The sequence below is a fragment of the Rhizophagus irregularis genome, chromosome 17, assembly GCF_026210795.1.
Source record: "Rhizophagus irregularis chromosome 17, complete sequence".
NCBI classification, from domain to species: Eukaryota; Fungi; Glomeromycota; class Glomeromycetes; order Glomerales; family Glomeraceae; genus Rhizophagus; species Rhizophagus irregularis.
Window position 1 is genome coordinate 4,336,398 of NC_089445.1, and position 25,271 is coordinate 4,361,668.

The window sequence follows — 25,271 nt, forward strand, 5'->3', positions numbered from 1 at the left end:
TATATCGACATTTCCCGTAACTTTTTCACTTGGTCGTGTAAGTGCTGAAAAAAAGAAGACGGAGGATATATTTAGCCAGAAGAAAATACTTTACTGTGCAATAATGAAACGAAAGGATTATTAGACTGATCCTGAGAAATTCGATCCTGATCGATTTATAAAATTGATGAAGATGATAAATATTTACTTGAAAAACAACACGTTAGAACTGCTTTCTTAATTTTTGGAGGTGGAATTGAAGCCTTTCCTGGAAGAAAATTAGCGATGGTAGAATTAAAATGTTTATTAGCCTCGATTTTATAGGAAAATATGATATTAAAATGGTAGATAAAAATGCACCGATTAATTATGAATCTGGTTTCATCACAGGCTGTAAAGATGGAATTGCGCGTTAAAATTAAACCAAGAAAATTATGGGAATAATGTTATAAAAAATTTGAGTAACCGATATTTTTTCATAATAGCTCGAAAGCTCATTTTTTTTATTATTTATATTTATTTCTAAAAAATTTATCGTAATTTTTAATTGTTTATTTGATAAAAGAGATTACTAATGTGTATTAAACCTTTGAAACCTTAATTTAATCGAAAGAAAAATCCACTTACTCTGGCTAGAATGTTTGACACAGCTAATGCAGAGATGCTATATTTATGGCTAATTATCAAGGTTGAATTTATTTTGTTACTATTTCCAAGACAGGAAATTTTAAATAATTATTGATTTTATAGGATCATTACCAAAACTATAATACGCTTTTATACTTAACATTGTTATATGATTTTTAATTTTTCCGAATGCTCAATAAAAACAAAAGGAAGCTGATACATCATTTCAGCATAAATATTTATGTTCATAAAAATTAATAACATTGAGTAATACGGTCAGTATAATAAGTTTATTTGATCTCATTTGCTGAAAGATGAATCGTTCTTGTTAGATTTAGTAACGTCAGAATTAAGATGCGCAGGTTCAGAATTCACTAGAAATGAATATAATTATTTGAATAATTTTTTTTTTTTTTAGAAAAAAAACATTTATGACTCGATCAACTCACGAAACCTAAATAATTTTTATAACTAATGGAAGCTCAATATAGAGTTATACACACAAAAAGTAATAAAATCGGCTTCTCCCTGTAATACAGTATACATACGCAGTTAAAGTATAAACATAATTTGTATTGTCACGTGTATTTTCATTATATAACCCGAATTGAATGAATCAATGGTTCATCCGCTTGACATGTCAGTCGAGTTTTGTGTAATTCATTTTAAATCAGATATAGAACTAAATGTTATTCATTAATTACAATTAAAATAAAAAAGTTGTGTTCAACGATTTTGGCAATGTTTTATGTGTAATTATTTATTGTATAAACAATTTTATGATAGATTATGATGAGATCTATCTGCTTTTCTTATGCTCACAATAAAAAATTGAAGTGAGAATAGAATTTTAACAACAAGAATATATGTAATATCGATATTGCGAGAAAAAGTTTTTATTATTTATTAGGTTATTAATTTTATATTATTTAAAGACGAAGTCGCTAACTTTTAAATAAAAGTTTTTTTTTTTATATAAAAAAATCTGTATTTTACGAGAAATCCATTGAACAATTAACTTTATAACGGATTCCTTAACGTACAGTGGGGTGTACGATATTAACGCCAGAGTTCAAGTGCATAACTCCTAAACTCTGGTAGGATGTATGTACACCCACCGTACGTTAAGCTGATTATAAAAAAAAATCGATGTGCGGAGTTGATCAAAATTACAAACAAATTTGGCCTGCACTATGGCTAGCTTTAAATTATACAGTATTATATTCATGGGGATTCCTTAATGTACAATGGGGGTGTACGATATTAATGTACGAACTGGCCGGAGTTAACGTTAACGCTATCACGTGCAAGTGCATAACTCCTAAACTCGGGCCAGTTTGTACGTTAATATTGTACACCCTACTGTACGTTAAGGACGCCCTATATTCATAGAGTACTCCATTCAGAACTGATATAAAATTTCAATTATATTTTTCTTAAGAAATAAACATGATCATATGTCAAACATCTGTGTTTATAACGCCTGAAAGGTTTTTATTCGGAAAAATGTCCTATAAAAAATATTTGTCTGATAAATATTCGGAATGGGGTCGATTTTCCGAACACTCGCACGATATTATACAATATTTGTTACAATTTAATACAAGATGCAGAGATTGAGAATTTTCGACCACATAAAAAACGTACAATATCATGATAATTGTCCAATAAATGTCAAGTAAATGTTCGGAACGGGTCAATTTTCCGAACAAAAAACCGAACAGTGTTTGGACAACTTTTTTTATAGGGTATTCTTAAATGTTATTTCTGTTACGGTAATTTTGATTCTTTATTATACAAGTCTATAAACAAATTCAATTTGAACAATTGATAAGATCATTCAGGCTGACAGGTTTTCTCGATTGTGGCAATTTCTCGCTAAAAAGGCCTAACGAAGTACTGTATTATCCCATTTGCTCTCATTGCAAATGGAACAGAATTAAGTTTATTCACTAAAAGTACAATGCGCTTTCATTGTTTCAAATCAACCATACTGCATACAGTTTAGGCTGGTGAATGATTAGAGAAATATCGTCATTCGTCAGTGTCAGTCGTATCTTCACGAATAACTTAGAGTTGATCACAACAAAATAAAATGGAAATAAAATACATCATTATGGTGGTGATGGTTACGAAAACAATAATCTGTCATAATAAAAATTAATTAATTAGTACGTGATAAGTCTTTAAATAATTATCATTATTGCCTATAAAAAATTTTATCCGTTATTTCTGTAAAAATGAGCCTTTCACGGATCCATTTACGGAAAATATAAATAAATTTGATAAATTACGTGATATAAGGATATTGATTCCGGGAATGAGCCTTTTAGAATGACTTTTTTTACAGGGTTGTTTCCAGGCTTAAAATAATCGTCGGATTCGTAGGAATTTTTCTTTATATCGATATTTTGTTTTTTTTTGTACCGACAAACACTCACTAAAATGGCTACGTGATTTTTGAATATTTAGTAGGTTTTCCAGGAGTTTATATATACACTATTTTAATCAAGCCGCCCTTGATACTCTGCAGTATCACGTGATTTCACAACAATTTTTCTACCCACGTGACCTAAAAATAATCATCACATACCCCACCGTGTTTTTTCACAGTAAATGTCACCGGTCACGTGGGGATAGAATTTAACATGAACGGATAAATAGTTCATCCACTAGCAGTTATGTTACATGAGTTTTTTTTTTAAAATGATTCAATATTTTTCATATAATTGATTTTAAGAATGAAACTTTAAACCGGTCAAATGCTTTAATTATTTATGGAAAATATTTTTTTTTTTACAAAAAATTTTGGATACTCAATTTGTAAACATAAAATTACCATAAATCATCAAAACATTGACCGATTTAAACAATTTTTAATTTTGATTTATACGAGAAACAATCTTTCTATCGAACATATCGAACAGTTATTATCTATAATATACATATATAAATACGCAAGAAACGCGCTTCCAAAATTTAATAATTTTTTTTAAAAAAAAATAAGAAATATTTCAACAATGATATCAATGATTACCTCTTCATTTAGTTCATTTGGAATTTCCGATATTTTTTATCTTTTCATAATTTTCATAATTCTCTATGTATCTCGATATTATTATCATTATTTCACTCGTATAAATCCTTTACCTGGTCCATTCCCACTTCCAATAGTTGGTAATCTTCATCAAAGATTTGGTTATGAATTTAATGATTGGTTAATGTTATTGCATAAAAAATTTGGAGATATGTTTGAAATAAGCTTAGTGGGACAACGTATGATAATATTATGTAATACAGATTTAATTGAAAATATGAATGTATCTTCAAAAAAAACTAAATATCCTTTTAGATCTCTTGTTACTGAAGGACTTAGAGAATACCGTATAGGTACTACAGGAATAATTAACAATATTGATCCAAAATCTTGGAAATATAATCGTCGATTTTTTACACAAGCTATGATGGCCCCAAGTTTTAATAATCAAGCTGTTGAATGGGCGAATGAATTATGGACTGAAATGGAATCTTATTGGAATGAACTTGGAGAAAATCATGAATTAGATCTTATAAAATGGATGCAAAGATTTTCAAATGAAATGATTTTTAAAATCTCAACGGGAGTAAAAAATAATTGTATGGCTTCTTATTATTATCATACCTTCGTACTTGAAAGTAATGATTTAGATGAAAAAGAAAAAGAAAAAATTAAAGAATCTGAAAATTTTATTCAATCAATCGAAACATTTATGAGAGGAGCCTTTTACTTTTTTTATTTTAATAGATTTATGCGTCATTATGTTCCTTTTATTCGTGGAAAAGTAATTAGTCTATTAAAAAATAGAGATTTTCTAGACGGAAAAGTATATAAAATTATTAAAGAAAGAAGAATTGAAATTGAGAATACACCATTAGATCAACCTCTCCGTCATGATATGTTGACATTAAATGTAATTGCAAATACACCACGTGATATTAACATTGTGAAACATAGCATTGATGCTGATTTGTTAAGACCAATGACTGACAAAGAAATTTTGGGTAATATACTCAATGCAATAGGCGGAGGAACTGATACTGTGAGTGAAATTTTTTTTTTTTTTTTTTGTTAAAAATATACGCATTTATTCATTTAAAATCTTTAGGTTTCGAATTTATTTTGCTTTATCATATATCATCTTGTACATCATCCCGAAGTGGTACAACGATTACGACAAGAATTTGATGAAGTACTTGGAAAGGACGTTACAAAACCCATAACGCAAAATGATATCGATAAACTACAATATTGCGATGCAGTTATTAAGGAAGTACATCGTCATTTTCCTGTAAATTACTCACTTGGTCGTGTAAATATTGAAAAAGATACGGTTGGAGGATATATTTGGCCAGAAAAAACTTCATTTTCAATACTTTACTGTGCAATAATGAAACGAAAGGATTATTGGACTGATCCTGAAAAATTTGATCCTGATAGGTTTTATAAAATTGATGATGATGATAAATATTTACTTGAAAAACAACACGTTAAAAATGCTTTTGCAATGTTTGGAGGTGGAATTAGAGCCTGCCCTGGAAGAAATTTAACGATGATAGAATTAAAATGTTTATTAACCTTAATTTATAGAAAATATGATATTGAATTGGCAGATCCAAATGCACCACTAAATTATAGTTCTACTTTACTTTCAGTTTGTAAAGAATTACTCGTTAAAGTTAAACCAAGAAATTTTTAAAATAAGTAGTATAGATTTAGTACGTATTAAATATACTTGTTTATTATGGTTGTCATTCTATTTGAAATTTTTTTGTTATTAGGAATTTTGAATTTTAATTTAACTGTTGTATTTATTTATATTGATAATAATGTAAAGGCTAGGTCGGATTATAAACTCATTTATACAATAAAATTTTTTTATTTTCTTAATACGCCTCGGAAAATTGTAAATTTTTAGATATTTTAGGTACGCTTTGTACGATAGTAATTTCATAAATTAGGATAATATTTACAGTAGCTCCAATGAAACAGAAGGTTACGGCACGATTTCCTGACGGATGATTTCCCGACAAGACATTTGCCCGACAGGTTTGGCCAGAGTTATATAGAGCTATGCACGAGCACGTGATCAAGTGACCAGCGTTAGGCTGTCTGTAAGCGAAACAGAAATATGGAATATTCAATTGTTTGTCATAACAAAGTAAATAAAATAATCTGATGGAATAAATTATATTGTCAGAACAACGATAAAACGGATTTAAAGTAAATAAAACAATTCAATAAGGTTTGATGAATTAATAAATGAATTAAATTATCATTTTATCTTAACAAAAGTTTCATTTTATATTTTTGGCTTCACCCAAAGCTCCACCTCTAACTCACAAATATAAAATAAATATATTCAGAGTAATATATTCTTATTTTCTTTTGAGAATGAAAAATCACTCTTTCACCTCCCAGTAAAAAGTTTCTATCAAGTTTTTGTATAAAAAATGTAAAATATGTTAGTATAATGAATTTAATACAATTATGAGCATCCATTTATACGAAATTTGTGATAAATATGTAGAATTTTTATTTAGCATTTGAAATAAATTCGTATATTATTTATTAGATTTTTGTAAGAATAATATATTAAATATGTATTAATTTTGCTATAAAATATTGATAATATAGTACTATACTAAAAATAATTAATAAAACTATTTTTTACGTTGCTTCTTATTATATTCTTGTTTATTATCATCATTTTTTTGTTGTGTTATATTACATTTACGATTAGAACGTCTTACTTGAAGGATTTCTTCTTGCTTTTTATATTATGTAATTTTTGTGTTGTTTTACGCTTGCGACCACAATGTTTTACTTGAGGAGCCTCTTGATCATCTTCATGTTCATCAGTTTCTCGTTCTTCATCACCTTTTTGTTGTATTACGTTACACTTGCAACTAGAACGTATTACTTGAGAAGTTTCTTTTTGTTTTTCATTATTATGTGTTGCTTTATGCTTGTTACCATGATCTTTAACTTGTGAAACTTCTTGATCAGTTTCTTGTTCTACATCACTTTTTTGTTGTATTACTCTATCAACTGCTTTCAATATATAATATAATTATTAGTTAATTATTTGTTAAGAATCTATAAAATGCATTATAATTTATACTTACTTTGTGAAGGTTCATTATTAAGTTCTTCCAAACTTTTTATATTTGAGCTGTTAAATTCCAATAATGGCATTCTACAGTAATAATACTATAATTTCGAAATATTATATAATTCATTGATTAATTTACAAAAAAAAATTCATATAATATTTAAAAATTACCACAATTTTTTGTTGATAAAGTTGATCCGCTTGTTTGTTGTTCTTCTTCATTGATTTCATCGTTAGATTCAACCACTTTTCTCTTAAATCTTTTGCTATTTCCATTTGGTTTACGAGATTTAAGTGTCTTTTGAGTTTTATCACTAAGAGTTGATCCTATATGTTTAAAAAAAGAGTATTGTTAAACAATTCTGCTGATCGATTTAAAAATTAAACATATGACTTACGCTTATAATTAATATGCCGACGGATCATCTCACGTTCTTCCCAATCACTTACAGTTCTGGAAAAGATGGATTTTTTTCGAAATTAAACAAATAAAAAATAAACATTAAGTTAAAAAAAAATCAAACTAATAAATTCATGCCAATTATTTACCCTATCAATACATTTATTAATTTCACTAAGAGGCATATCATGATATTCAGTAGTAGGGCATAAAGGATAGAGCTTTTCAGCTACTAAAAGTCTCATAAACTCCTGCAATTTTTAGAGAACAATTTTTTTTAAAAAAAAAATACAATTATAAACATTACAATACCATATAACCATGCCAAATTCTTTTGGTATATGAAGATAAGAAGAAATGTTTTGGTGTTTATATTTTCCTTTTGAAATTGGCTATATGACGTGCAATAAAAATAAATACAGTAATAATCAGTAATAAACCCAAAAAATATGTATGTAAATATGTAATGTTTTAGTTAATTTTACCTGTTCAGGCTCATTGCTAGAGAATTCAGCAGTATCACTTTTTTGATTTATAATCTTTTTTTCATTTTTGTTGTATTATTTTTTCAATTTAACGATCCTTTTTTTATTTTCATTGCTAATTTACTATCAGATGATTTGGCTTCTGATATTTTTGGTTGATTTAATGTTAATAATTTTTTTGTTTTTTTCTGTTTTATTTTGTTAGTATTTTCTAGTTTTGCAATTTCTTGTTTAAGTTCAGCAATTTTTTTGGACGTTTCATTTTCTTCATATTCACTGTTAAAAGAGCTACTCTCAGAGTTGGATGTTTCAGTTGTTTCACTATCATTATATTCCATTTTAGATAATATAGTAAATAGTGAATATTAAATAACTTGATAATATAAACTTATATGAAATTATTTTATTTTTTTTTCTTGCTTTGGAAGAAAAGATAAAAGTTGTAATCATTATAATCACGAAATTATGCTTAAACTATATATCAATTTTGGTGGCGCAGTATTTACGCCTATCCTATTATTAATATATAGCCCATTGTTGATTTTCTTATCATTAAGGAATGTGGCACAGCTGGAAATTTTAACAAACGTTGATTGTTTTGAAACATTACATAATTTCCTAGCTAATATTGCTATCTCTATACAGCAAATTATTAATGAAAGTTTAAATCTTATCCCATCGGGCATCATTTGCCTTACTTCTTTCATTATTAGACTATTTATGGTGACATTATTATTTCTATACAGTGCTTAGAATTTTTATTATTTAAACTAAATCATATCATTTATAATCATTAAAAATATTATCAAAATTTTAATTATCAAAATAACAAACTAAAAAAAAATGATTACAAAAAATTGTCAAAGAAAAAGAAAAAATAGAAGTAACAAAGGATTAAAAGTCTCTTGTAATTGCCTAAAATGCCAAAGGTTTCCTTTAGATGGATCTAGATGACACGTAAAATTTGGTTAGTATATTGATCATATCCCTTATATTCGGCTGTAATTTTTCTGGGATCATCTGTATTTATTTATCTTTTTTTTTAATTTTGATGAATGTTTTCTAATGTTCATTTATTTGTTTTTTTCTTTTTAGGCATTCTTTGAAGTACCTTAACTATACTTTTTATTAGTATGCAAATATTCTGGTTTATTTGTATAAACAGACTTGAGGTTAGAGGTCATAAGCTATCCCACCAGCTGGCAAATTGTATGAAATTTCTTTAATTCTCAAAGAAAGCCTTGCTAAAGTCATCTTTAGTGTAGGTCTAGTAATACATTGCCTTAATTGAGCGTGGCTACGAAGTTTATGATTCTTAAACTATATATATATATATTGATATAATATTTTAGCATATTTTTCTAATTTTTAAATTTGTGTATTTTTTACATATAGAATATGATATTCCATTAATTAATTTTCACCATATAACAAAGATATTGCAAAAATACGCTAGTTGAGCAATTTATTGATGTGAGAGTGATATAGATTCAAAATTTCAAATGGTGAAAGTAATTAGTAATTGCACGAATTAAATAAATAGTACAAATTTCAAACAAATTTCAAAAATCCATATTAAAATAATTGTACAATTTCTATTTAGAATTTAATAACTTTATAAAAAATCTACAATAATCACACATTTAAGTTTACGAAATAAAATTTAATTTAATATTAAATGTCAGAATATTAATAATGTTACGAAAGCCTACAATAATCATATGATTAAATTTTATGAAAAAATGCGATTTTATTCAATTATACAAATACTAAACAAAAACTAGATAATTATTACAAAAATAAAACAAAAACTGCACGATTTTTATACAATGACTTTTTACTGGGCCTCCCAACCCGTTAGTGGTTTTAAAACGTGAGCATCACCTAGAAGTAGTGCCAATGTAGTTATTGCAATTTTGCTTTTTTTACACACTATCTAACGCAGAAATTTAGTAACATATGTGGTACTAGTGAAATGGAATTAGATTTGTTCATCAATCATTCAATCATCGCAAACAAGTTTATTAAAATTATTCAGAAATATAAAGAGATGAAAAATCCGCACCCAGCTTTTTTTTTTAAAAAAAAAAGATCTCACAACCGGAGACTATTAATTATTAAAGAATTTTTTTTGCCGTTTACAAGATAACTTAGGGATTTAATTTACTTTCAATCTATTAATGTGGACTGTTCAAATTATTCATATTTACAAATAATAATAATAATACACTGGTTGATTATTACATCCAAGTTTTTTAAGTCGTTTACCCTCTATAATAAAATGATGGAATGGGCATTGATTAAATGCCACAACTTTAACGTGATTTATTACAATATGAACGGATACTCCACTAGTCACGTTCACCTTTGCAAATACTTAAACTAAGTAATACAGCAGCAAAGAATTACATAGATCGTACATAATAATATATCCCTTCTATTTACCAAAACGATATGACTTCGATGTTTGTGATTGATAACTTGTTTATGTCCTTTGACGGAAATCCAAAAATGATATATTTTTATCACTTTCAAAATATCATCCAACTTTCTTCTTAAATTGATTTTTTCCTTGAAGTGATCGCCATTTGTTTGTTGATCTTGAAGAATTTACCATCAAATCAACTCTTAAATAGCGTTCCTCGTATTTTGATGTTATCTTCTTAATTTCTTTTATTAATTGCCATTGATCTCATCATCATCTTTGTGGAAATGCATCTATTCAATATTACTATACAGCAGAAAAAACCTTTGAATTATGTATCTGGTTTCATTTCGGCTCTTATTGTAATAGTTTCTTTATTCTTATTAGTAGAAAGTTCTTCGATATATCGTGTCCCGTGTTTCATGTATCATTTATTATCTCATCCTTTTGACGATCTTTTTTTGTCTCGTTTTTACGTTCCGATCTGCGCCGCCTTTTGTTATTTTTCTGTGCCTGTCGCAGCCAGTAACTAAGGTAATTATTTCTTTTCTTTATATTTCATATCTATTTCTTCACTTTTCAATAAGCGTGGAAGTTTTACTGTTTTTCCGAAAGTGTTGAAAATGACCAGGAATGAGTGTCCTAAATGTCCAAAATATTGCAATTTTCCAGGCATTTTATTTTTCGGACATTTTCAATGATAACTTCCAGACATACTTTTTTATGGCATAGGGGTAGTACTTTGAAATCTCAGAACCTTAAAGGAATAAACAAACATCAAAAGGAAATAAACGAAGACATTAGCTAAGTTTAGTTAAAAAATGTATAAAAAAAAAAATTAATTTTGAAGCTTACCTTTGAAATTCTGGACAGAAACTATCCGGAAAGCCATAAAATTACAAAAGATAACTGAATAGTGATGGGAAGCATTCAAATTGTTGGTTTAATATTGTTAAAGGACGCAAAGCAATAATATTACTACTGTAATCATAATCTGTTAAAAGACATAAGCAAATTTAGCCTGATTTAAGAATAGGTTTGACTAAAATTATTAGACAAAAAAATTTTAATGTTTATTTTGCTCTTAGTTATATTTATTTATTAAATCTATTAAATCATTATATTCTATATCTAATACATTAGATAAACTACAATAGGAATTAAATTGTAATCACATAGGTTGTCTAACTTTCCAACTATCAAAAATAATTCTAAAGATTCTAGTTGAAACTCATCTATATCATTGCAATCAAATTTAAATTTAATAAATTTGCTGGTGGTGATTTTGATAATATTTCAAGACAATTATTCCAATCAAAACAATTTTTTTTAAGAATATGCAATTCATTTAGGTATTTGCAGGATCCAGTAGATATAGTAATCTTATTTTAATTTTTAATCTGGGTTCTTAATAGAAAAATCCGTGTCTAATAGGTTTGATTATTACCTTAGTGTGAAAAGATTTCCTATGATTTATCATATAACCAGAAACTTCTTAATAATTTTCTAGTTCTGAAATGTTATTATTTTTAATTTCAAACTTAAGATGCTTTAGATTTGGACATTTCCTATAAATTGCTCGAATAATCCTCTTTAACTTCCAGAGTTTGTAAAAATGGTGTTATTCTTTACCACAAAATTCGCCATTTAATTTCAAAATTTGTTAAATTAATAGTGTGTGATAGGAAATTGGTAGTATTAGGTGGTTTAGTTAAATTGAAACTTTGTATTGTTCTTGTATGTTTTATTAGTGATAATTCAAGAGCTTTACTAAATTCTTCATCATGCATTCCACTAAAATAACTTGTTGAAGACTAACATTAAATGGCCTGTTAAGTTCAATTAATCTAGTGAAACCATGATTGTCGTCTTTCCCAATACAATCCCTATTAATCCAGATAGAATACTCTTATCTAAACTAGTGCTACAACTGAGAAATTCATTATCTGATAGGCACCACTTAAATCCAGTGAAAAGATGTACATCAGGAAATTTTTAGGTAGATCGGTCCACGTAAAACCACGTAGGTTAGTTTGAAAACACGTGGAATTCTACACATCGATTTTCGTGGATAGGTTTCCACACAAAACCACGTGTTTCATAAAAGAATTATGTGGATTTCCAAGATTTCCGTGTATTGTAAAATTTAATTGGAAATCCGTAGAATTCTTCAGCGAAGTACGTGGAATTCATTCGCAGAAATTACTGTGAAATTCAAGAAATTATTAATAGCACAGTATAATAGTGCTAGTTAAAGATATATTAATAAAATTAATATAGAAAATATAGAACGAATATTTTTATCTTTTTTTTTATATTATAAATTTTTTTACGCGGTTCAATAATAAATATAAAATATAATCCTAGTAATTATTAAAAAAAATCAAATAGTATAATGGTTAGTTCGTGAGATGCGATATAATATATGGTTCGGTTCCTAAGGTGGGTAAAAATAAATACAATTAAATTAATAATAATAATAATAATTTGAGATAAAATATTTTTACAAATCACCTGATATTAATCCACGTGTGACGGCCTCGAACTCTGTGATTCCACTACACATGTTTCGTCACAGGGTATTCGGAAAATATTGGTTCCACTTGGAATTTCCATGATGGTTCCACGTGGATTTCTCTGCAGATTTTAACCAGTAAAAACTTCCTGATGTACTGGGTAGTTAAAGTCCCATACAAAGGTGTGTGAATTTTGTATCTTCATTAATAAAAAGTCAAAGAACTTCATTTAGATAATAAGCATCCCAGATTTAAATGCCTATAAATACTAATATAGTTAAATAATGGTTGAATTAAGTGAAAAATAAATGCAGTGATTTTTTAAATTATTTCTTGAGTCAACTGATAAATGTAAATAAGTAAATCCGGTAGAATTCCCTCATTTGACAAACTTAAATAATCCAGGATTTCTCCATAGGATTGGAATACCAAATTTTATCAACTAAGAGGCAAGAAAGAAGGGTATTTTTATCATTATGCAACTCTTTAACAATAAGATATAAGATGTCAAAGATTAATTTGGATATTATTATTATTCTTGATAAAAAGATTATTATTTAAGATAATTAATAACAGCATTCAAAGGATATTTATATACTTTACAATCTATAACTAGGAAACGGAAATTGTTATAAGCTCGAATTGTTGCTTAGATGTTTTGTTTGATTGTTGTACACCACGTACTTGACGGATGGCAATAGAAAGCCACATAAGCTACAAGAGTAAGATATTACTGGTGGTATGTGAATCACGCAATATTTATCAGAAATTATGTAATGTCACTTCTACAAGGTATTCATCACAGTTGTGTATTATAAATTATATATCATATACAGTATTAATAAAAATATTAAAAGTTTGTTTAAATATGGTTACAAAAGTGATAATAATAATCTCTTTATTCATACCTTTAAATTAATAAATTCCGCTGGTACACAAAAAAAAGTAGGGAATTGTAATTAGGCTCAATTATTTTCACACTAGTTAGACGAATAAAAAAAAAACTTCAAAGATATACAGAATGACCTCTCCTCCCCATTAATAATTATTTTTTTTTATTTTAGTTTATATCAATCAGAAATCTGAGTGAAGTCAGATGGTAATCAATACCACAGATAAAAATTCTAATTCTAAGATATTGTTATTTTTAATTTCTAACTTTAGATATTTTTATCCATCCCGGGAAGTCTTGATATCATTGATCATCACAGCAGAGCCATGATAATGAAATAACTGGTTTATACCACGGGATCTGGTACAATGTCAAAATCCCGAAAATCCCGAACTGGCCAGCATTATGCTTAATACTGGCCGATTTTTCGGAATTTCGTATCATTCGGGATTTTGACATTCGGGATTTTGTACGGATCCCTATACCATGGAGACTAATGTCCCGTGTATAATTTTAAACTACTGATAGACTTTTTAGCTTACTATCCTTTTAAATAAACATCATCCATAAAATAACTATAAGAAAGATCCCGGACGACTATTAGGAAACGCAGTAAAAAATTAATTAAAGGCTTTTTGTATGAATTAATTATAAAAATTATAAAATCAATACCTTAACTCTTTATATTATTTGTGAATGATTACATCCAGTAGAAACTTCCATTTTGAATAATTTGGTAATTTCAAGGATTTCTCAACAGAATTGGAATAGTAATCTCACACCAAGTTTATTAACTAAAGGCAATATTGAAGAGTATTTTTATTATTATGTAACTCATTAAAAATATTAAAATAAAGCATAATTTGGACATCTGTTATTATTAAAAAGTGCGTATAATTATTAATAATAAAATAAATCAGATTATGATTATGACGTAATTTTCCGCAAAATTTGACTGCAAGCTCCAGTAAATTCGCGGCTTATGCCAAAGATCCCAAACATTTCCAATAATGCAAAAAGCCACAAAAAATCTAATCAGAAATTTTAGTTAAAAATTTAGAAAAAATTTTACATGCATAATAGCGATCAATCATCTTTCTTAAACAATCATGTAACCCTAGTTCACATTTAATAAAAGAAGTTCACATCTTTAAAATTTTGCAAACAGCTGATTAATTAATTAACCATTGTTGGTAATTTTCCATTAATCGTCTTCTTACATTAATAATAATGCAGAAATATTAAGAAGAAATATTAAAGATCAATGATTACAAAAAAAATAGCAATATTTGTGGCTAAATTTTATTTGTGGCTATGATCAAGAATTGCGTAGCTAATCGCAACGTATTCATCAAAAAATAGGCAACTGCAAGTGTTACGTGTGTTACGTATAAGATTTCACAAATTTAATTAGTGATCGGCTTTACTGGACCAACCAAATTACATATTAAGCTTTATTATCACCACAATTTCTCACAGATAATGATAGACTGGTTAGTACTTTTAAATAAATTAAAGAAAAAGATTTTTTTTAAAAAAAAATCGAATCAAATGAAACTATAATTATAATGTTTTGGCTTGAAAAGCTCATATTTGCCTCATTTTTAAGTGGATCTGAGTGGGCTAAATATCACATTAGTAGTTTGATACAAAAATATAAATATACATTATCATAGCAAAGAATTCTGAAAACACCAACACTTTGAATATGGGAAAACACATTGAATAATAATAATTTTTTATTTTACAAGTACTCAGAATGGGTATTAAATCCAATTAAAGCTCTAAATTATCAATTTTTTTTTTATTACAAATTTGATAAATCACAAATATTGAACCATTGTAAAGCTATTATTAATAACAAATAATGTTTCATTTTTGTCTCAAAAACTATAAATATAAACTTTTAGGAACAAACTTTTTACCACGAACTTGCCTCACCCGTCACCCTTTCCTACCCACAATATTTGTTACTTTTGTTACAAACTATGGACTCGCTGCAACAGAATACACCTGAAACTACGCCCCACCCCAGAAAACTTAACCTTCAATTTCTTAAAGCCACGAAAGTTTTTCCTATCTCCTTTGAGTTTCATTCTATTGCCTTTCTGGGGCACAAGACAGGGGACACTCGAGGAACCTTTAAAAGGTCTCACACATACCGTTATGTGATTCGTACAAAACGCGTTTTTGGGTGAAAACAATGATAATCTACTCATCTAAATCACAAACATTACTTAACATACATTTTTTTGTTCAACTACCAATTTCTGAAAAGTGAAAGCGTAGTTCCAAAATACTTTCCACGCCTGCGACAACTTTTAATGGATAAGACTTGGGCTGTTCAAGAAAGACTCGATAAAAAAGATATCAAGAACCGCATATATACAAAACTTACATCATTTATCTAGGAATTTTCATAACAAAGGATTTACAGCGTACCCTACAAAAATGTCACAAAACACGTGACTGTTTTTGTCACATGCGTCACACTTTCCATTTTTCATAAGTTCTGGGGAGACAAAGTTTTTTCGAGGTGTGAAATCTTATTTGTCACACATTATTTATCACATAGTTAATTTCTTAATTTCTTAATGCCGGCCGTTTCGTGACATTTCTGTAAGGTACGCTGGGTGAATCGTGGATTAATGAGTGTCCTGTTTCCACTTCAAACAATTAAATGAGTCAAATACCTTTAAACCAATTTTACCCGATAATTCGAGAACTAAGGAGAATAATGGTAGTGACCGAATTATGCATTAAGAAAATTTAACATTTACCTTACAAATTCTTTGCACATTTACGCCCTCCACTATCACCTGAATAAAGAGCTCTCAAGAAAAATAGATGTCGCTTGGCTTTGAAAGCAGCAAGAAGAAAATTGGAACTAACTCCAACTCGCCCTATGAAAAGCAAATGAAAGAACAAAAAGAAAACAACACTGAACACCGTGTAGCTAAAGTCCGTGAAAGAAATGAACATTACCAGGCTCATAGAGCTAAAAGAGAAGAAAAAGAACGTCAAGACCATATTAAATAGGAAGAACGTTTATAATGCATAAGTGATTAGTACAACTAACTTGCACAATTGAAACAACAGTCGGCTGCCAAACAAACTGTAACACTGAAACCTGCAACTACTTCTGAAGAAGGAGCGCAAGTTTCACAAGAACCTACTATGTTGATTGATGATTCTTTACCCATAGACATTACAATGGCTTCGCTATCATCCACTACACCCAAATCTATCCCCTTTATTAATCTTATTAACGCTTTTTCACAAGTTTCTGATATTCTGGAATCAGCCCAATCAAGATACAAATTCAAACTGAATGCATATGATCAAGCACGCTTCCTATTGAAACACCCGAATACATTTATCTAGTGGGGATGAACCCTCCTAAACGGTGTAATAAACACCAAAAAACAAAATAAATGAAACTTTTACCACGCAAGACGTGTGTGCCAATATTTCAACCGCTTACCACTTAACGTCACTTCATTATGATTAGAACCTAGAAATAGGACAATACCACTGTTTTTTGTTTCCCCATGCATCATTCCACTTTAGGCAGTATTTACAAGTGGCATTTTTTCATTAAAAAGACGAAAGATACTGTAAATATGGGAGTGTATATTAGTTTGTGTTAAATAAAGGCAGGACGACTCACATTTGGCGGGATTGTAGGTAACTGAGTATGGTTTAGTTTAGTCTTGTATTTGTAATACTTGTAAGTTGTAATTACCGATTTTGTTATTTCCCTGTTCTTGTCTATATTATAAAAATAAAATTATTAACAAAACTATATGTCATAGAATTAAATTTTATTAGAATTCTCGCCTAGAAATAAAACAGTTTAAGGAAAATGACATTTCAATATATTTTTGCTTTAAAGAGATAAACCGTATTACGTATTTTAGAGAAAGAATTATTGTAACATAATAAAAACTTTTGGATTATCCTTTAACATTTTAACATTTTAAAACAAGGAAATTTACATGGGAAGAAGTGGAATAAAAAGTTTTCTAAGGTTACCTGTAGAACATGTCAACTATGGAAATACCGTTAAAAGTAATGTTTTTTTCCAAATTTATATTAAAATATGAATGGATATTATTAATTTTTACGTACAGTTTATACATGTTGCCAAAATAATTTTTTAATTTTGGACCAATTTCGGCTTTAAAACAATAAAAAGATATTATTGGGCGTTTTTTATAAAACTAGTAACAATTTTGTTGATCATTTGTTGATCATTTATTTTTAAATTTATTATAAATTTTATCACGAGATTTTCTATGGAAATCATTTCTCAATTTGTTATTAAAACACCTGCTGAATTGCCTCGAAATTGAAAATCATTTCTCTTTTTATAAAAAAATTTCCTTTTTGGTAAAAAACTCTCAAATTAATCTTATATAACTTTATGTAAATGACAATGTCAATGTCAATGTCAGTGACAATGTCAATGTCAATGTCAATGTCAATGTCATTGTCAGTCAATGACAATGACAATGACAATGAAAAAAACTTCTAATGCCAACTTTTCGCAAAAACTCTTCCTGTGCCACTGAAAATACCTGTTAAATTGAGACATCATTCAATATTTGCATGTTTTCATTTGTTTGCTGATCAATTTCGCTATTATAATATTATTTACTGTTGTAGCATTTTCGCTATAATTTAAAAAATTTTTAAATAATTTTAACAAAAAACATTTTATTGTTAATTAATAAATTATAGTTTTTTAATTTAATTTTTAAAATGTTAATTTTAAAATAATACATGTATTATGACAATTTCTCTCTATAAAAAAAATAAAATAAATAAAATAAATAATAAGTAGAGGTTAGAACCATCCAAAAAAACCTTACTGGGTAGTAAATTTTATATGTATTTATTTATCCATTCCTAGGAGATTTTGCAGTGAAAATTAACTATTGATTATACTATAATAAACAGATTTGAAAATTTGAGTAATTCAGAAAGATTTGCATTTTTCAAATTAGAAAAACTTTTAATTTATTCATAATTTTAATATTATTTTACAATTGTAATAGCAGGAGATATAATTTGGCCTATCGGTCATATATGTAATACATATTACCAATTTAAATATAGTTTTAATATTGCAACATGTGATCATGTATTACGGTTATTAACAAAGAATTTTTTTATTTTTTCAGCTGATTATTTTTTTGTCTTTTCATTTACAAAAACCTAATAAAATAGAAGTAAAATTTTATTTTTTTTCCTTAAATATAAACACAAACATATTTAAATTAAATAACTCAGAATTTAAATATAAACAAATATTATAGTTTGTTTACACATATTTCAAATTATGGTTTGAGCATTTTGGCCAAAGTATATCTTGCTCTTTAATTAAAAGTAGTTCAGCAAGTTTGAAGCTGTTAAGATATTAATCTACATGAAAGCACAGTTAATATTTTTGGAGTTATTTACATTTTTACATGATAGTACTAAGTTACAAATTTTTTTTACCTTCAGAGCGTATTTTGGGCAGTTTAGTCAAAGTAAATCGACTTCTTATATTAATTGAAAGTTTTTTGGCGGGTCAAAATCTGCTTGGATATTAATTTTCATGAAGGTACAGTTAATACTTGAAGGGTTATTCACGTTTTTCACAATGGAATTTTATTTTTTCTGTTTTATCACTTTAGAGCGTATTTTAGGCACTTTAGTCAAAGTAAATCGACTTCTTATATTAATTGAATGTTGTTCAGCAGGTGATAATCTACTTGGATATTAATTTTCACGAAGGTACAGTTAATACATGAAGAGTTATTCACGTTTTTCACAATGGTACTCATTCACGAATTTTATTTTTTCCGTTTTGTCACTTCAGAGCGTATTTTGAGCACTTTAGTCAAAGTAAATCGACTTCTTATATTAATTGAATGTTGTTCAGCAGGTGATAATCTACTTGGATATTAATTTTCACGAAGGTACAGTTAATACATGAAGAGTTATTCACGTTTTTCACAATGGTACTCATTCACGAATTTTATTTTTTCCGTTTTGTCACTTCAGAGCGTATTTTAGGCACTTCAGTCAAAGTAAATTGACTTCTTATATTAATTGAAAGTTTTTCAGTGGGTCATAATCTGCTTGGATATTAATTTTCATGAAGGTACAGTTAATACTTGAAGGGTTATTCACGTTTTTCACAATGGTACTCATTCATGAATTTTATTTTTTCTGTTTTGTCACTTCAGAACGTATTTTGAACATTTTGGTCAAAGGAAATCGACTTCTTTTATTAATTAAAAGTTGTTTAGCAGTCAAAATCCAATTTTCATGAAAATGCAGTGGAGTAATTTATATTTTTTATGATCATACTATACTGAATTGCAAATATATTTACATTCATTAATGTATTTTTAAAATTTAAATTTTTATTTAATATTACTTAATAAAGCATTATTATTTAAAATTAAATTTAATATTACAATATAAATTTTTCTTTATTTTTTACCATACAAAAAAATTGTATATGGATTATGGAATCTACATTTTTATATTGGTAATATACTAACGATCTATGAAATCGGCTGTAAAAGTCACAAATTGGACAGATGTAGCCAAAAATTGGCGATCCGATTTTTTGCCAATTTTTACTTATTCTGATTCTTTTTTTAACGCATTTATTTATTAAGTTCATAAATGATTACATAATTAACATACTTATTCTGATAATAGGCAGTATATATAAAGTAAATTGCATGTATACAAAAGGTTAACAATAAATGTGAATAAATGAAACTTAATAAATAAATGCAATGTATGAAACATTATAAATTAATGAAATATATTAGTATTAAAAAACAGATGCTATTCTATTATTTGAATTTAATAATAAATATATGAATTTAATTAAGTACTTTAAAATGTGGAATATTAAAAAATATGGAGATTTTATTTTTTTATAAGCATACAGTATGAATATACAGTATAAAAAAAAGATATATCATTTTATTGTTTCAAAATATAAATGGATTAATGGAGTTTTTTTCTTTATATAAATCATGTTAAAATCACATCGCAAAATATCTTTTACAAAATAAATATAATTTCGTCCATATTATGTTTCTATATTTTCATATCAATTTTTATTATTTTTTTTTTTGCCACTATTTTATTAATAGAAAATTTAAAAACAAATTTTTATAGTGATAAAAAAATTATTAAAAACACTAAATAAATAAAAGAATTACAATGATGGAAAAAAAATTGGCTTTGACTGAAAAAGGAATAATATTCATTTAAAAAAAATTTGTAATTACAAAATCTGAAAATAACTGGATAGCTGCATCATTCATTCCAAGAGGATGGGAATAGAAAAATTATTATTAATACAAACTAAGTTTTTTTGTAAAAAAAGTGATTAAAATTTCATTAACCGGAAAATTATATCAGCAATAAAGAATTGTGTATAATATGACCCGACCGCCAATCAAATAACATGGACAGATCATGTTACATACAGATGGTGACCTAAATGATCCGGCCACTTTTCAAAATTAAAAAATTTTTATATATTTTATAAAATGAAAATAAAAATTTAACATGTTCATTACGCCTTCCTTTATTGAATTTTACAAAAATTTAATAATTAATTCTATATCCATTCGCGAAAATAACAGAATTGACCCTCTGAGGCATACTATCAATTAATTTTCGATAATATTCAGGAGGGAGATCATCCCATGCAACCTTGACGTATACTTAACATTATCATCATATCTAATATTTTATTAAAATCAATACAAACTATTATATTTATATTTATCTTTATATTATTACCATTTAACATGTTACAGGATTAATTCATTTTGATCATTAAATATAATATTTCTTTAATAAAACTAATAAACTCAAAATAAACCATAAAATTTATTATTTGATAAATATACAAAATACAAATCAACTTTTTAATATAAACCCTATTATATTACTTAAAATATATATAAATAATTACTGAATAATGCAATAATTATATTATAACTCACTAACAATACCAAATTACCCTAGTTGTAACATAACTCTAAAGTGTACAGTAATGATCGTCGCCGCAGGTGATGAGCAGAAATTTTTGCCAGAACCCAGAGAATATAGAGAATCTATCAGATAATTTTGGTTTTATTTGCAACAATTTCAGCTAAGCTTATAATCTTATGATATTAAAACTTTTAAAAACTATTGAAAAGGTTGATTTCAAACTTGACGATTTAATTTAGAAATTTGCTCTGAAATTTGTAAAATTTCTGCTTAACCAATTTATATGTAACACAATTTTTTTAGTATAATCAAAATACGTATATGTATATGTATATATATATATAAATAAACAGGTTTGATTCGAGAACTGAGCATGTGATCCAAATTTTTTCAGCATCAACCCCGTGAAGAATCAATATATGATAATATATAAAATCAGTTTTTAATTTATAAATATTTATTTATTTATTTATTATAAAGAAAAATAAATCAATAATTTAGTTTTTGCATTCTTGGAATTATTAATTTAATTTTTCACTGATTATACTGCCGCCCAAATTATAGAATTGTCTAAAAACGGATTTAAGGTTTCATGGCATAAAACATGGGTATTTGCCCCTTAAAAATGCAGGACTTTCTTCTTATAGATGTGATAAACCTTAAATAAATTATTAATAATTGGTATAGTTGATAATCGATCAACAGAATCGCGGCACAGCAACTTTATTAAAAGGTGATTAACACAAACTAATCACGTAAGCATTTTTTGTTATATAATTCATGAAGGAAATTTTTTTAATTAAACTTAAGTTCAAAAAAATAATTTTTTTTCATCTTGCATCTATCATTTTCTTTTTTCCCTATAAGCTAATTTTACTGTATATCAATTTCTTTTTGTTTCAATTTTTGAAATTACACAAAAAGTTAACCGGTCTCCTATATTTTATTTTTATTATTATATTTTTTTAGTTTCTCACATAAAAACGTGCGATCATGATCGAATCTCTATTTTGTTATGAACGTTAATAGAGTTTTTTATTTCAATAACTTATTCAGAGTTTATTCCTAAGATTCCATTTAAATTTAATATAATCTGTTTAAGTATATTTTAGCTAACATATTCATTTATAGTAGATTAGATATTTGTTAATACAAAAAATGATGTCAATTTTCGATTTTTTTTACACAGCCATAAGTTTACTATAAACTTTGTATGACTGTAATATTAATAGGGGCTGATAAAAGCCCCATTATAGCATGTTAGTAGCAAAATTCCGTCTGGTGTAACCCGGAAAAAAAAATTTAAATATGAACCAAAAATTTGTGATTCAATCAATGATTTTTCGCTCCACTTTTTTCTTTTATTCTCATCAAATTATCTAATAGATTACATATCACATAGTTACTATATATATATAATTAAATTAAAGATTTAATAATCTTATACCATTTTAACAAAAAGATAAAAAAAAATGTTTTCACTAACTTTAATGCTTAAACTTATAAAAATATATATAACTATATAAGAACATAAGGAATTATCATTTCAAAAAATATAATATTACTATAAGATCATAACATAACGATTATCTAATTCATATTCAAAAAAGTTGTATAGAAGAAAAACAAGATTGTGACTAAATATCAAAAATCATAAAAGAAGAAGGTCAATAAGAAGTATGATAAATTATTATATTCAAAATATATCCTACTCCAACTATTGGTAAAAGTATAAAAATATTCATGAAATTTTAAAAATAAAAATCATATAATATATCATAATATATAACTTAGAAAGAACAAGATATAAAACAGAATTTTAATTCTTATAATTTCATTTATCTAATTAAACAATTTTACTTTAAAAAATGATATACTTATATTTTTAATCTATTTAATATTAAGTTTAAAAACATATTCCAGATATACAAATGATTGGGCAATTAAAGAGATTGCTTATTAACATTAAGTATAATTACTATAATTTACTTATTTATATGCTACTAAGATTTTTACAAAGAAAATGAAAATGGAGTTTTTTTTATTGGTGAAGAGTTTAATTAGTAAAGTAAGTAATAGAAATTTTAGTTAGATTTCATCAACATTTGGGATTTGGATTACTGCAAGAGAAAATGACTAAGCAAAATTTTGCTATTGATTTTTCTGATAGTACTATTGTTCTTACCAATTAAATATAAAACTTTCAACAAGATTAATTCTTAAAAAAATATTTGCGAGATAAAAGAAAACAATTAGAAGAAGAAAGAGTTTCTTATAATAAGAAACCTCATTAATTTCTTATAATAAGAGTCATTTGTTATTATCATTATTTTGTATATTTCATTTACATCGTCATCCTCAAATAATAATTGCATTAAACTTACATCAAAGAATTTTACCAATGAACTAGGAATCAAAAGAACAGGTCATTATGTAATTCTACTTGATAAAGGTACACATTTGTGTATGTCTTCTATTAATTAAAAAGCAGTTGATATGCCGACACTTTTTTCATATTGGTACTTGTTATTCCTGACATGCCAATTTTCATATAAGTATGATTGAAAGATTTCAAAAAAGTAAAAATACAAAAACAATATTATGGATGAACAGATCCGTGCCTTGTAATTACTATGGTCACGGTCATAAAAGACTGCAAAAATATCATTAAAGGTTACAAGGGCTCCTGTTTGAGATGTTCAAGATATAGGTTTATTTATAACCTTTTTTTTTGCTCCGGACTTACAACAGTTTCCGTTTCCTAATGATATTAAAAAATCCGATAAAAGAAAATGGTTCACAAAAGAAGCTGAACCAAATTACAAGAACGAAAAAATAATCCTTTTCAACTTTGGAAATAAATTACAAAGACATACCAAATGTAGTCCCTCATATTGTTTAAGAAAAAAAGAAATAGCCATTATTTTATGTAATATAATTAGTATTTATTTTTTAAAGCAAATTTTATTCACAAAAAAAAAAAAATTCAGAAAATCATAATAATATAAAGCATTATCTGAACATTTTTTAATTTTTAATGAAAAAGTTTTTTTTTTTATATATTTTAGATATACAGCTACTTTTAGCATATATTATTTTAATAGAAAAACTATATTTTGATAAAATACAAGAATAATTACAATATTTTTTGGAATATATTATATTTGAAAATTGTAAATAAGTGAAAAGAAAATGGTTAAAAGAAATTATATATATTATAAAAGATAGATAAATTAATGGAAGCATGGTTAATAAACAAAAAAATTAATGCATAATATAAGGTTTAAATTAATAGAAGGCAGGATTGGTCAAAGGAAAAGATAATACTGAAAATTAAAAATAAAATAGTATAAAAGAAATGTCCTATAAAATGTGTGATATAATCAAAGATTCATAATATTTAGAAGATAAAATAAATATCAGTAAATATACATTAGAAGCAAATATTGCGAAAGTACTTAAACATCATATCTAAGGATTCAATTAGTAAATTATATGAGTTTTGATTTCACACTGGATAGTCTTCCTGAATGTTCTATTATGATGAACGGATTGGTAGTTAATGAATTTGGGCTATATTGGAACAAATTATTAATTTCAGGAGACTTTAGAGAATGGGTAAATTGATCATAAAAATATTTTCGACATTCCTTATATAGTATCAAACCATGAAATTGGACAAAAAAAATTTAAAATCCCATGGCTGCTTCATGAATTAATAAAAGTTATTATATTAACAATAAAAAACTTGAGCACTTTATCATTAATGATGC

The 25,271-nt window shown here is 26.5% G+C and overlaps 5 protein-coding genes across 5 annotated transcripts; 1 reads left to right on the forward strand and 4 right to left on the reverse strand.

Annotated features, from left to right (window-relative positions):
* Positions 1–4,625: 4,625 nt before the first annotated feature.
* On the forward strand, positions 4,626–5,274 carry OCT59_009636 (uncharacterized protein; the record flags this gene model as incomplete). Its single annotated transcript, XM_025308910.2, has 3 exons — positions 4,626–4,685; positions 4,752–5,160; positions 5,234–5,274. The coding sequence occupies 3 exons, from the start codon at positions 4,626–4,628 to the stop codon at positions 5,272–5,274; spliced, it is 510 nt and encodes a 169-aa protein (XP_025182787.2).
* A 1,118-nt stretch (positions 5,275–6,392) lies between these two features.
* Positions 6,393–6,841, reverse strand: OCT59_009637 (uncharacterized protein; the record flags this gene model as incomplete). The annotated part of the gene is made up of 2 exons (XM_066133715.1): positions 6,393–6,697; positions 6,772–6,841. The coding sequence occupies 2 exons, from the start codon at positions 6,839–6,841 to the stop codon at positions 6,393–6,395; spliced, it is 375 nt and encodes a 124-aa protein (XP_066000130.1).
* A 77-nt stretch (positions 6,842–6,918) lies between these two features.
* OCT59_009638 (uncharacterized protein) lies at positions 6,919–7,657 on the reverse strand (the record flags this gene model as incomplete). Its single annotated transcript, XM_066133716.1, has 5 exons — positions 6,919–7,085; positions 7,157–7,212; positions 7,308–7,332; positions 7,471–7,550; positions 7,644–7,657. The coding sequence occupies 5 exons, from the start codon at positions 7,655–7,657 to the stop codon at positions 6,919–6,921; spliced, it is 342 nt and encodes a 113-aa protein (XP_066000131.1).
* A 69-nt stretch (positions 7,658–7,726) lies between these two features.
* On the reverse strand, positions 7,727–7,981 carry OCT59_009639 (uncharacterized protein; the record flags this gene model as incomplete). Its single annotated transcript, XM_066133717.1, has 1 exon — positions 7,727–7,981. One exon carries the CDS (start codon positions 7,979–7,981, stop codon positions 7,727–7,729), a length of 255 nt encoding a protein of 84 aa, XP_066000132.1.
* An 8,569-nt stretch (positions 7,982–16,550) lies between these two features.
* Positions 16,551–17,033, reverse strand: OCT59_009640 (uncharacterized protein; the record flags this gene model as incomplete). Its single annotated transcript, XM_066133718.1, has 2 exons — positions 16,551–16,803; positions 16,924–17,033. 2 exons carry the CDS (start codon positions 17,031–17,033, stop codon positions 16,551–16,553), a joined length of 363 nt encoding a protein of 120 aa, XP_066000133.1.
* Between the last annotated feature and the right edge of the window lie 8,238 nt (positions 17,034–25,271).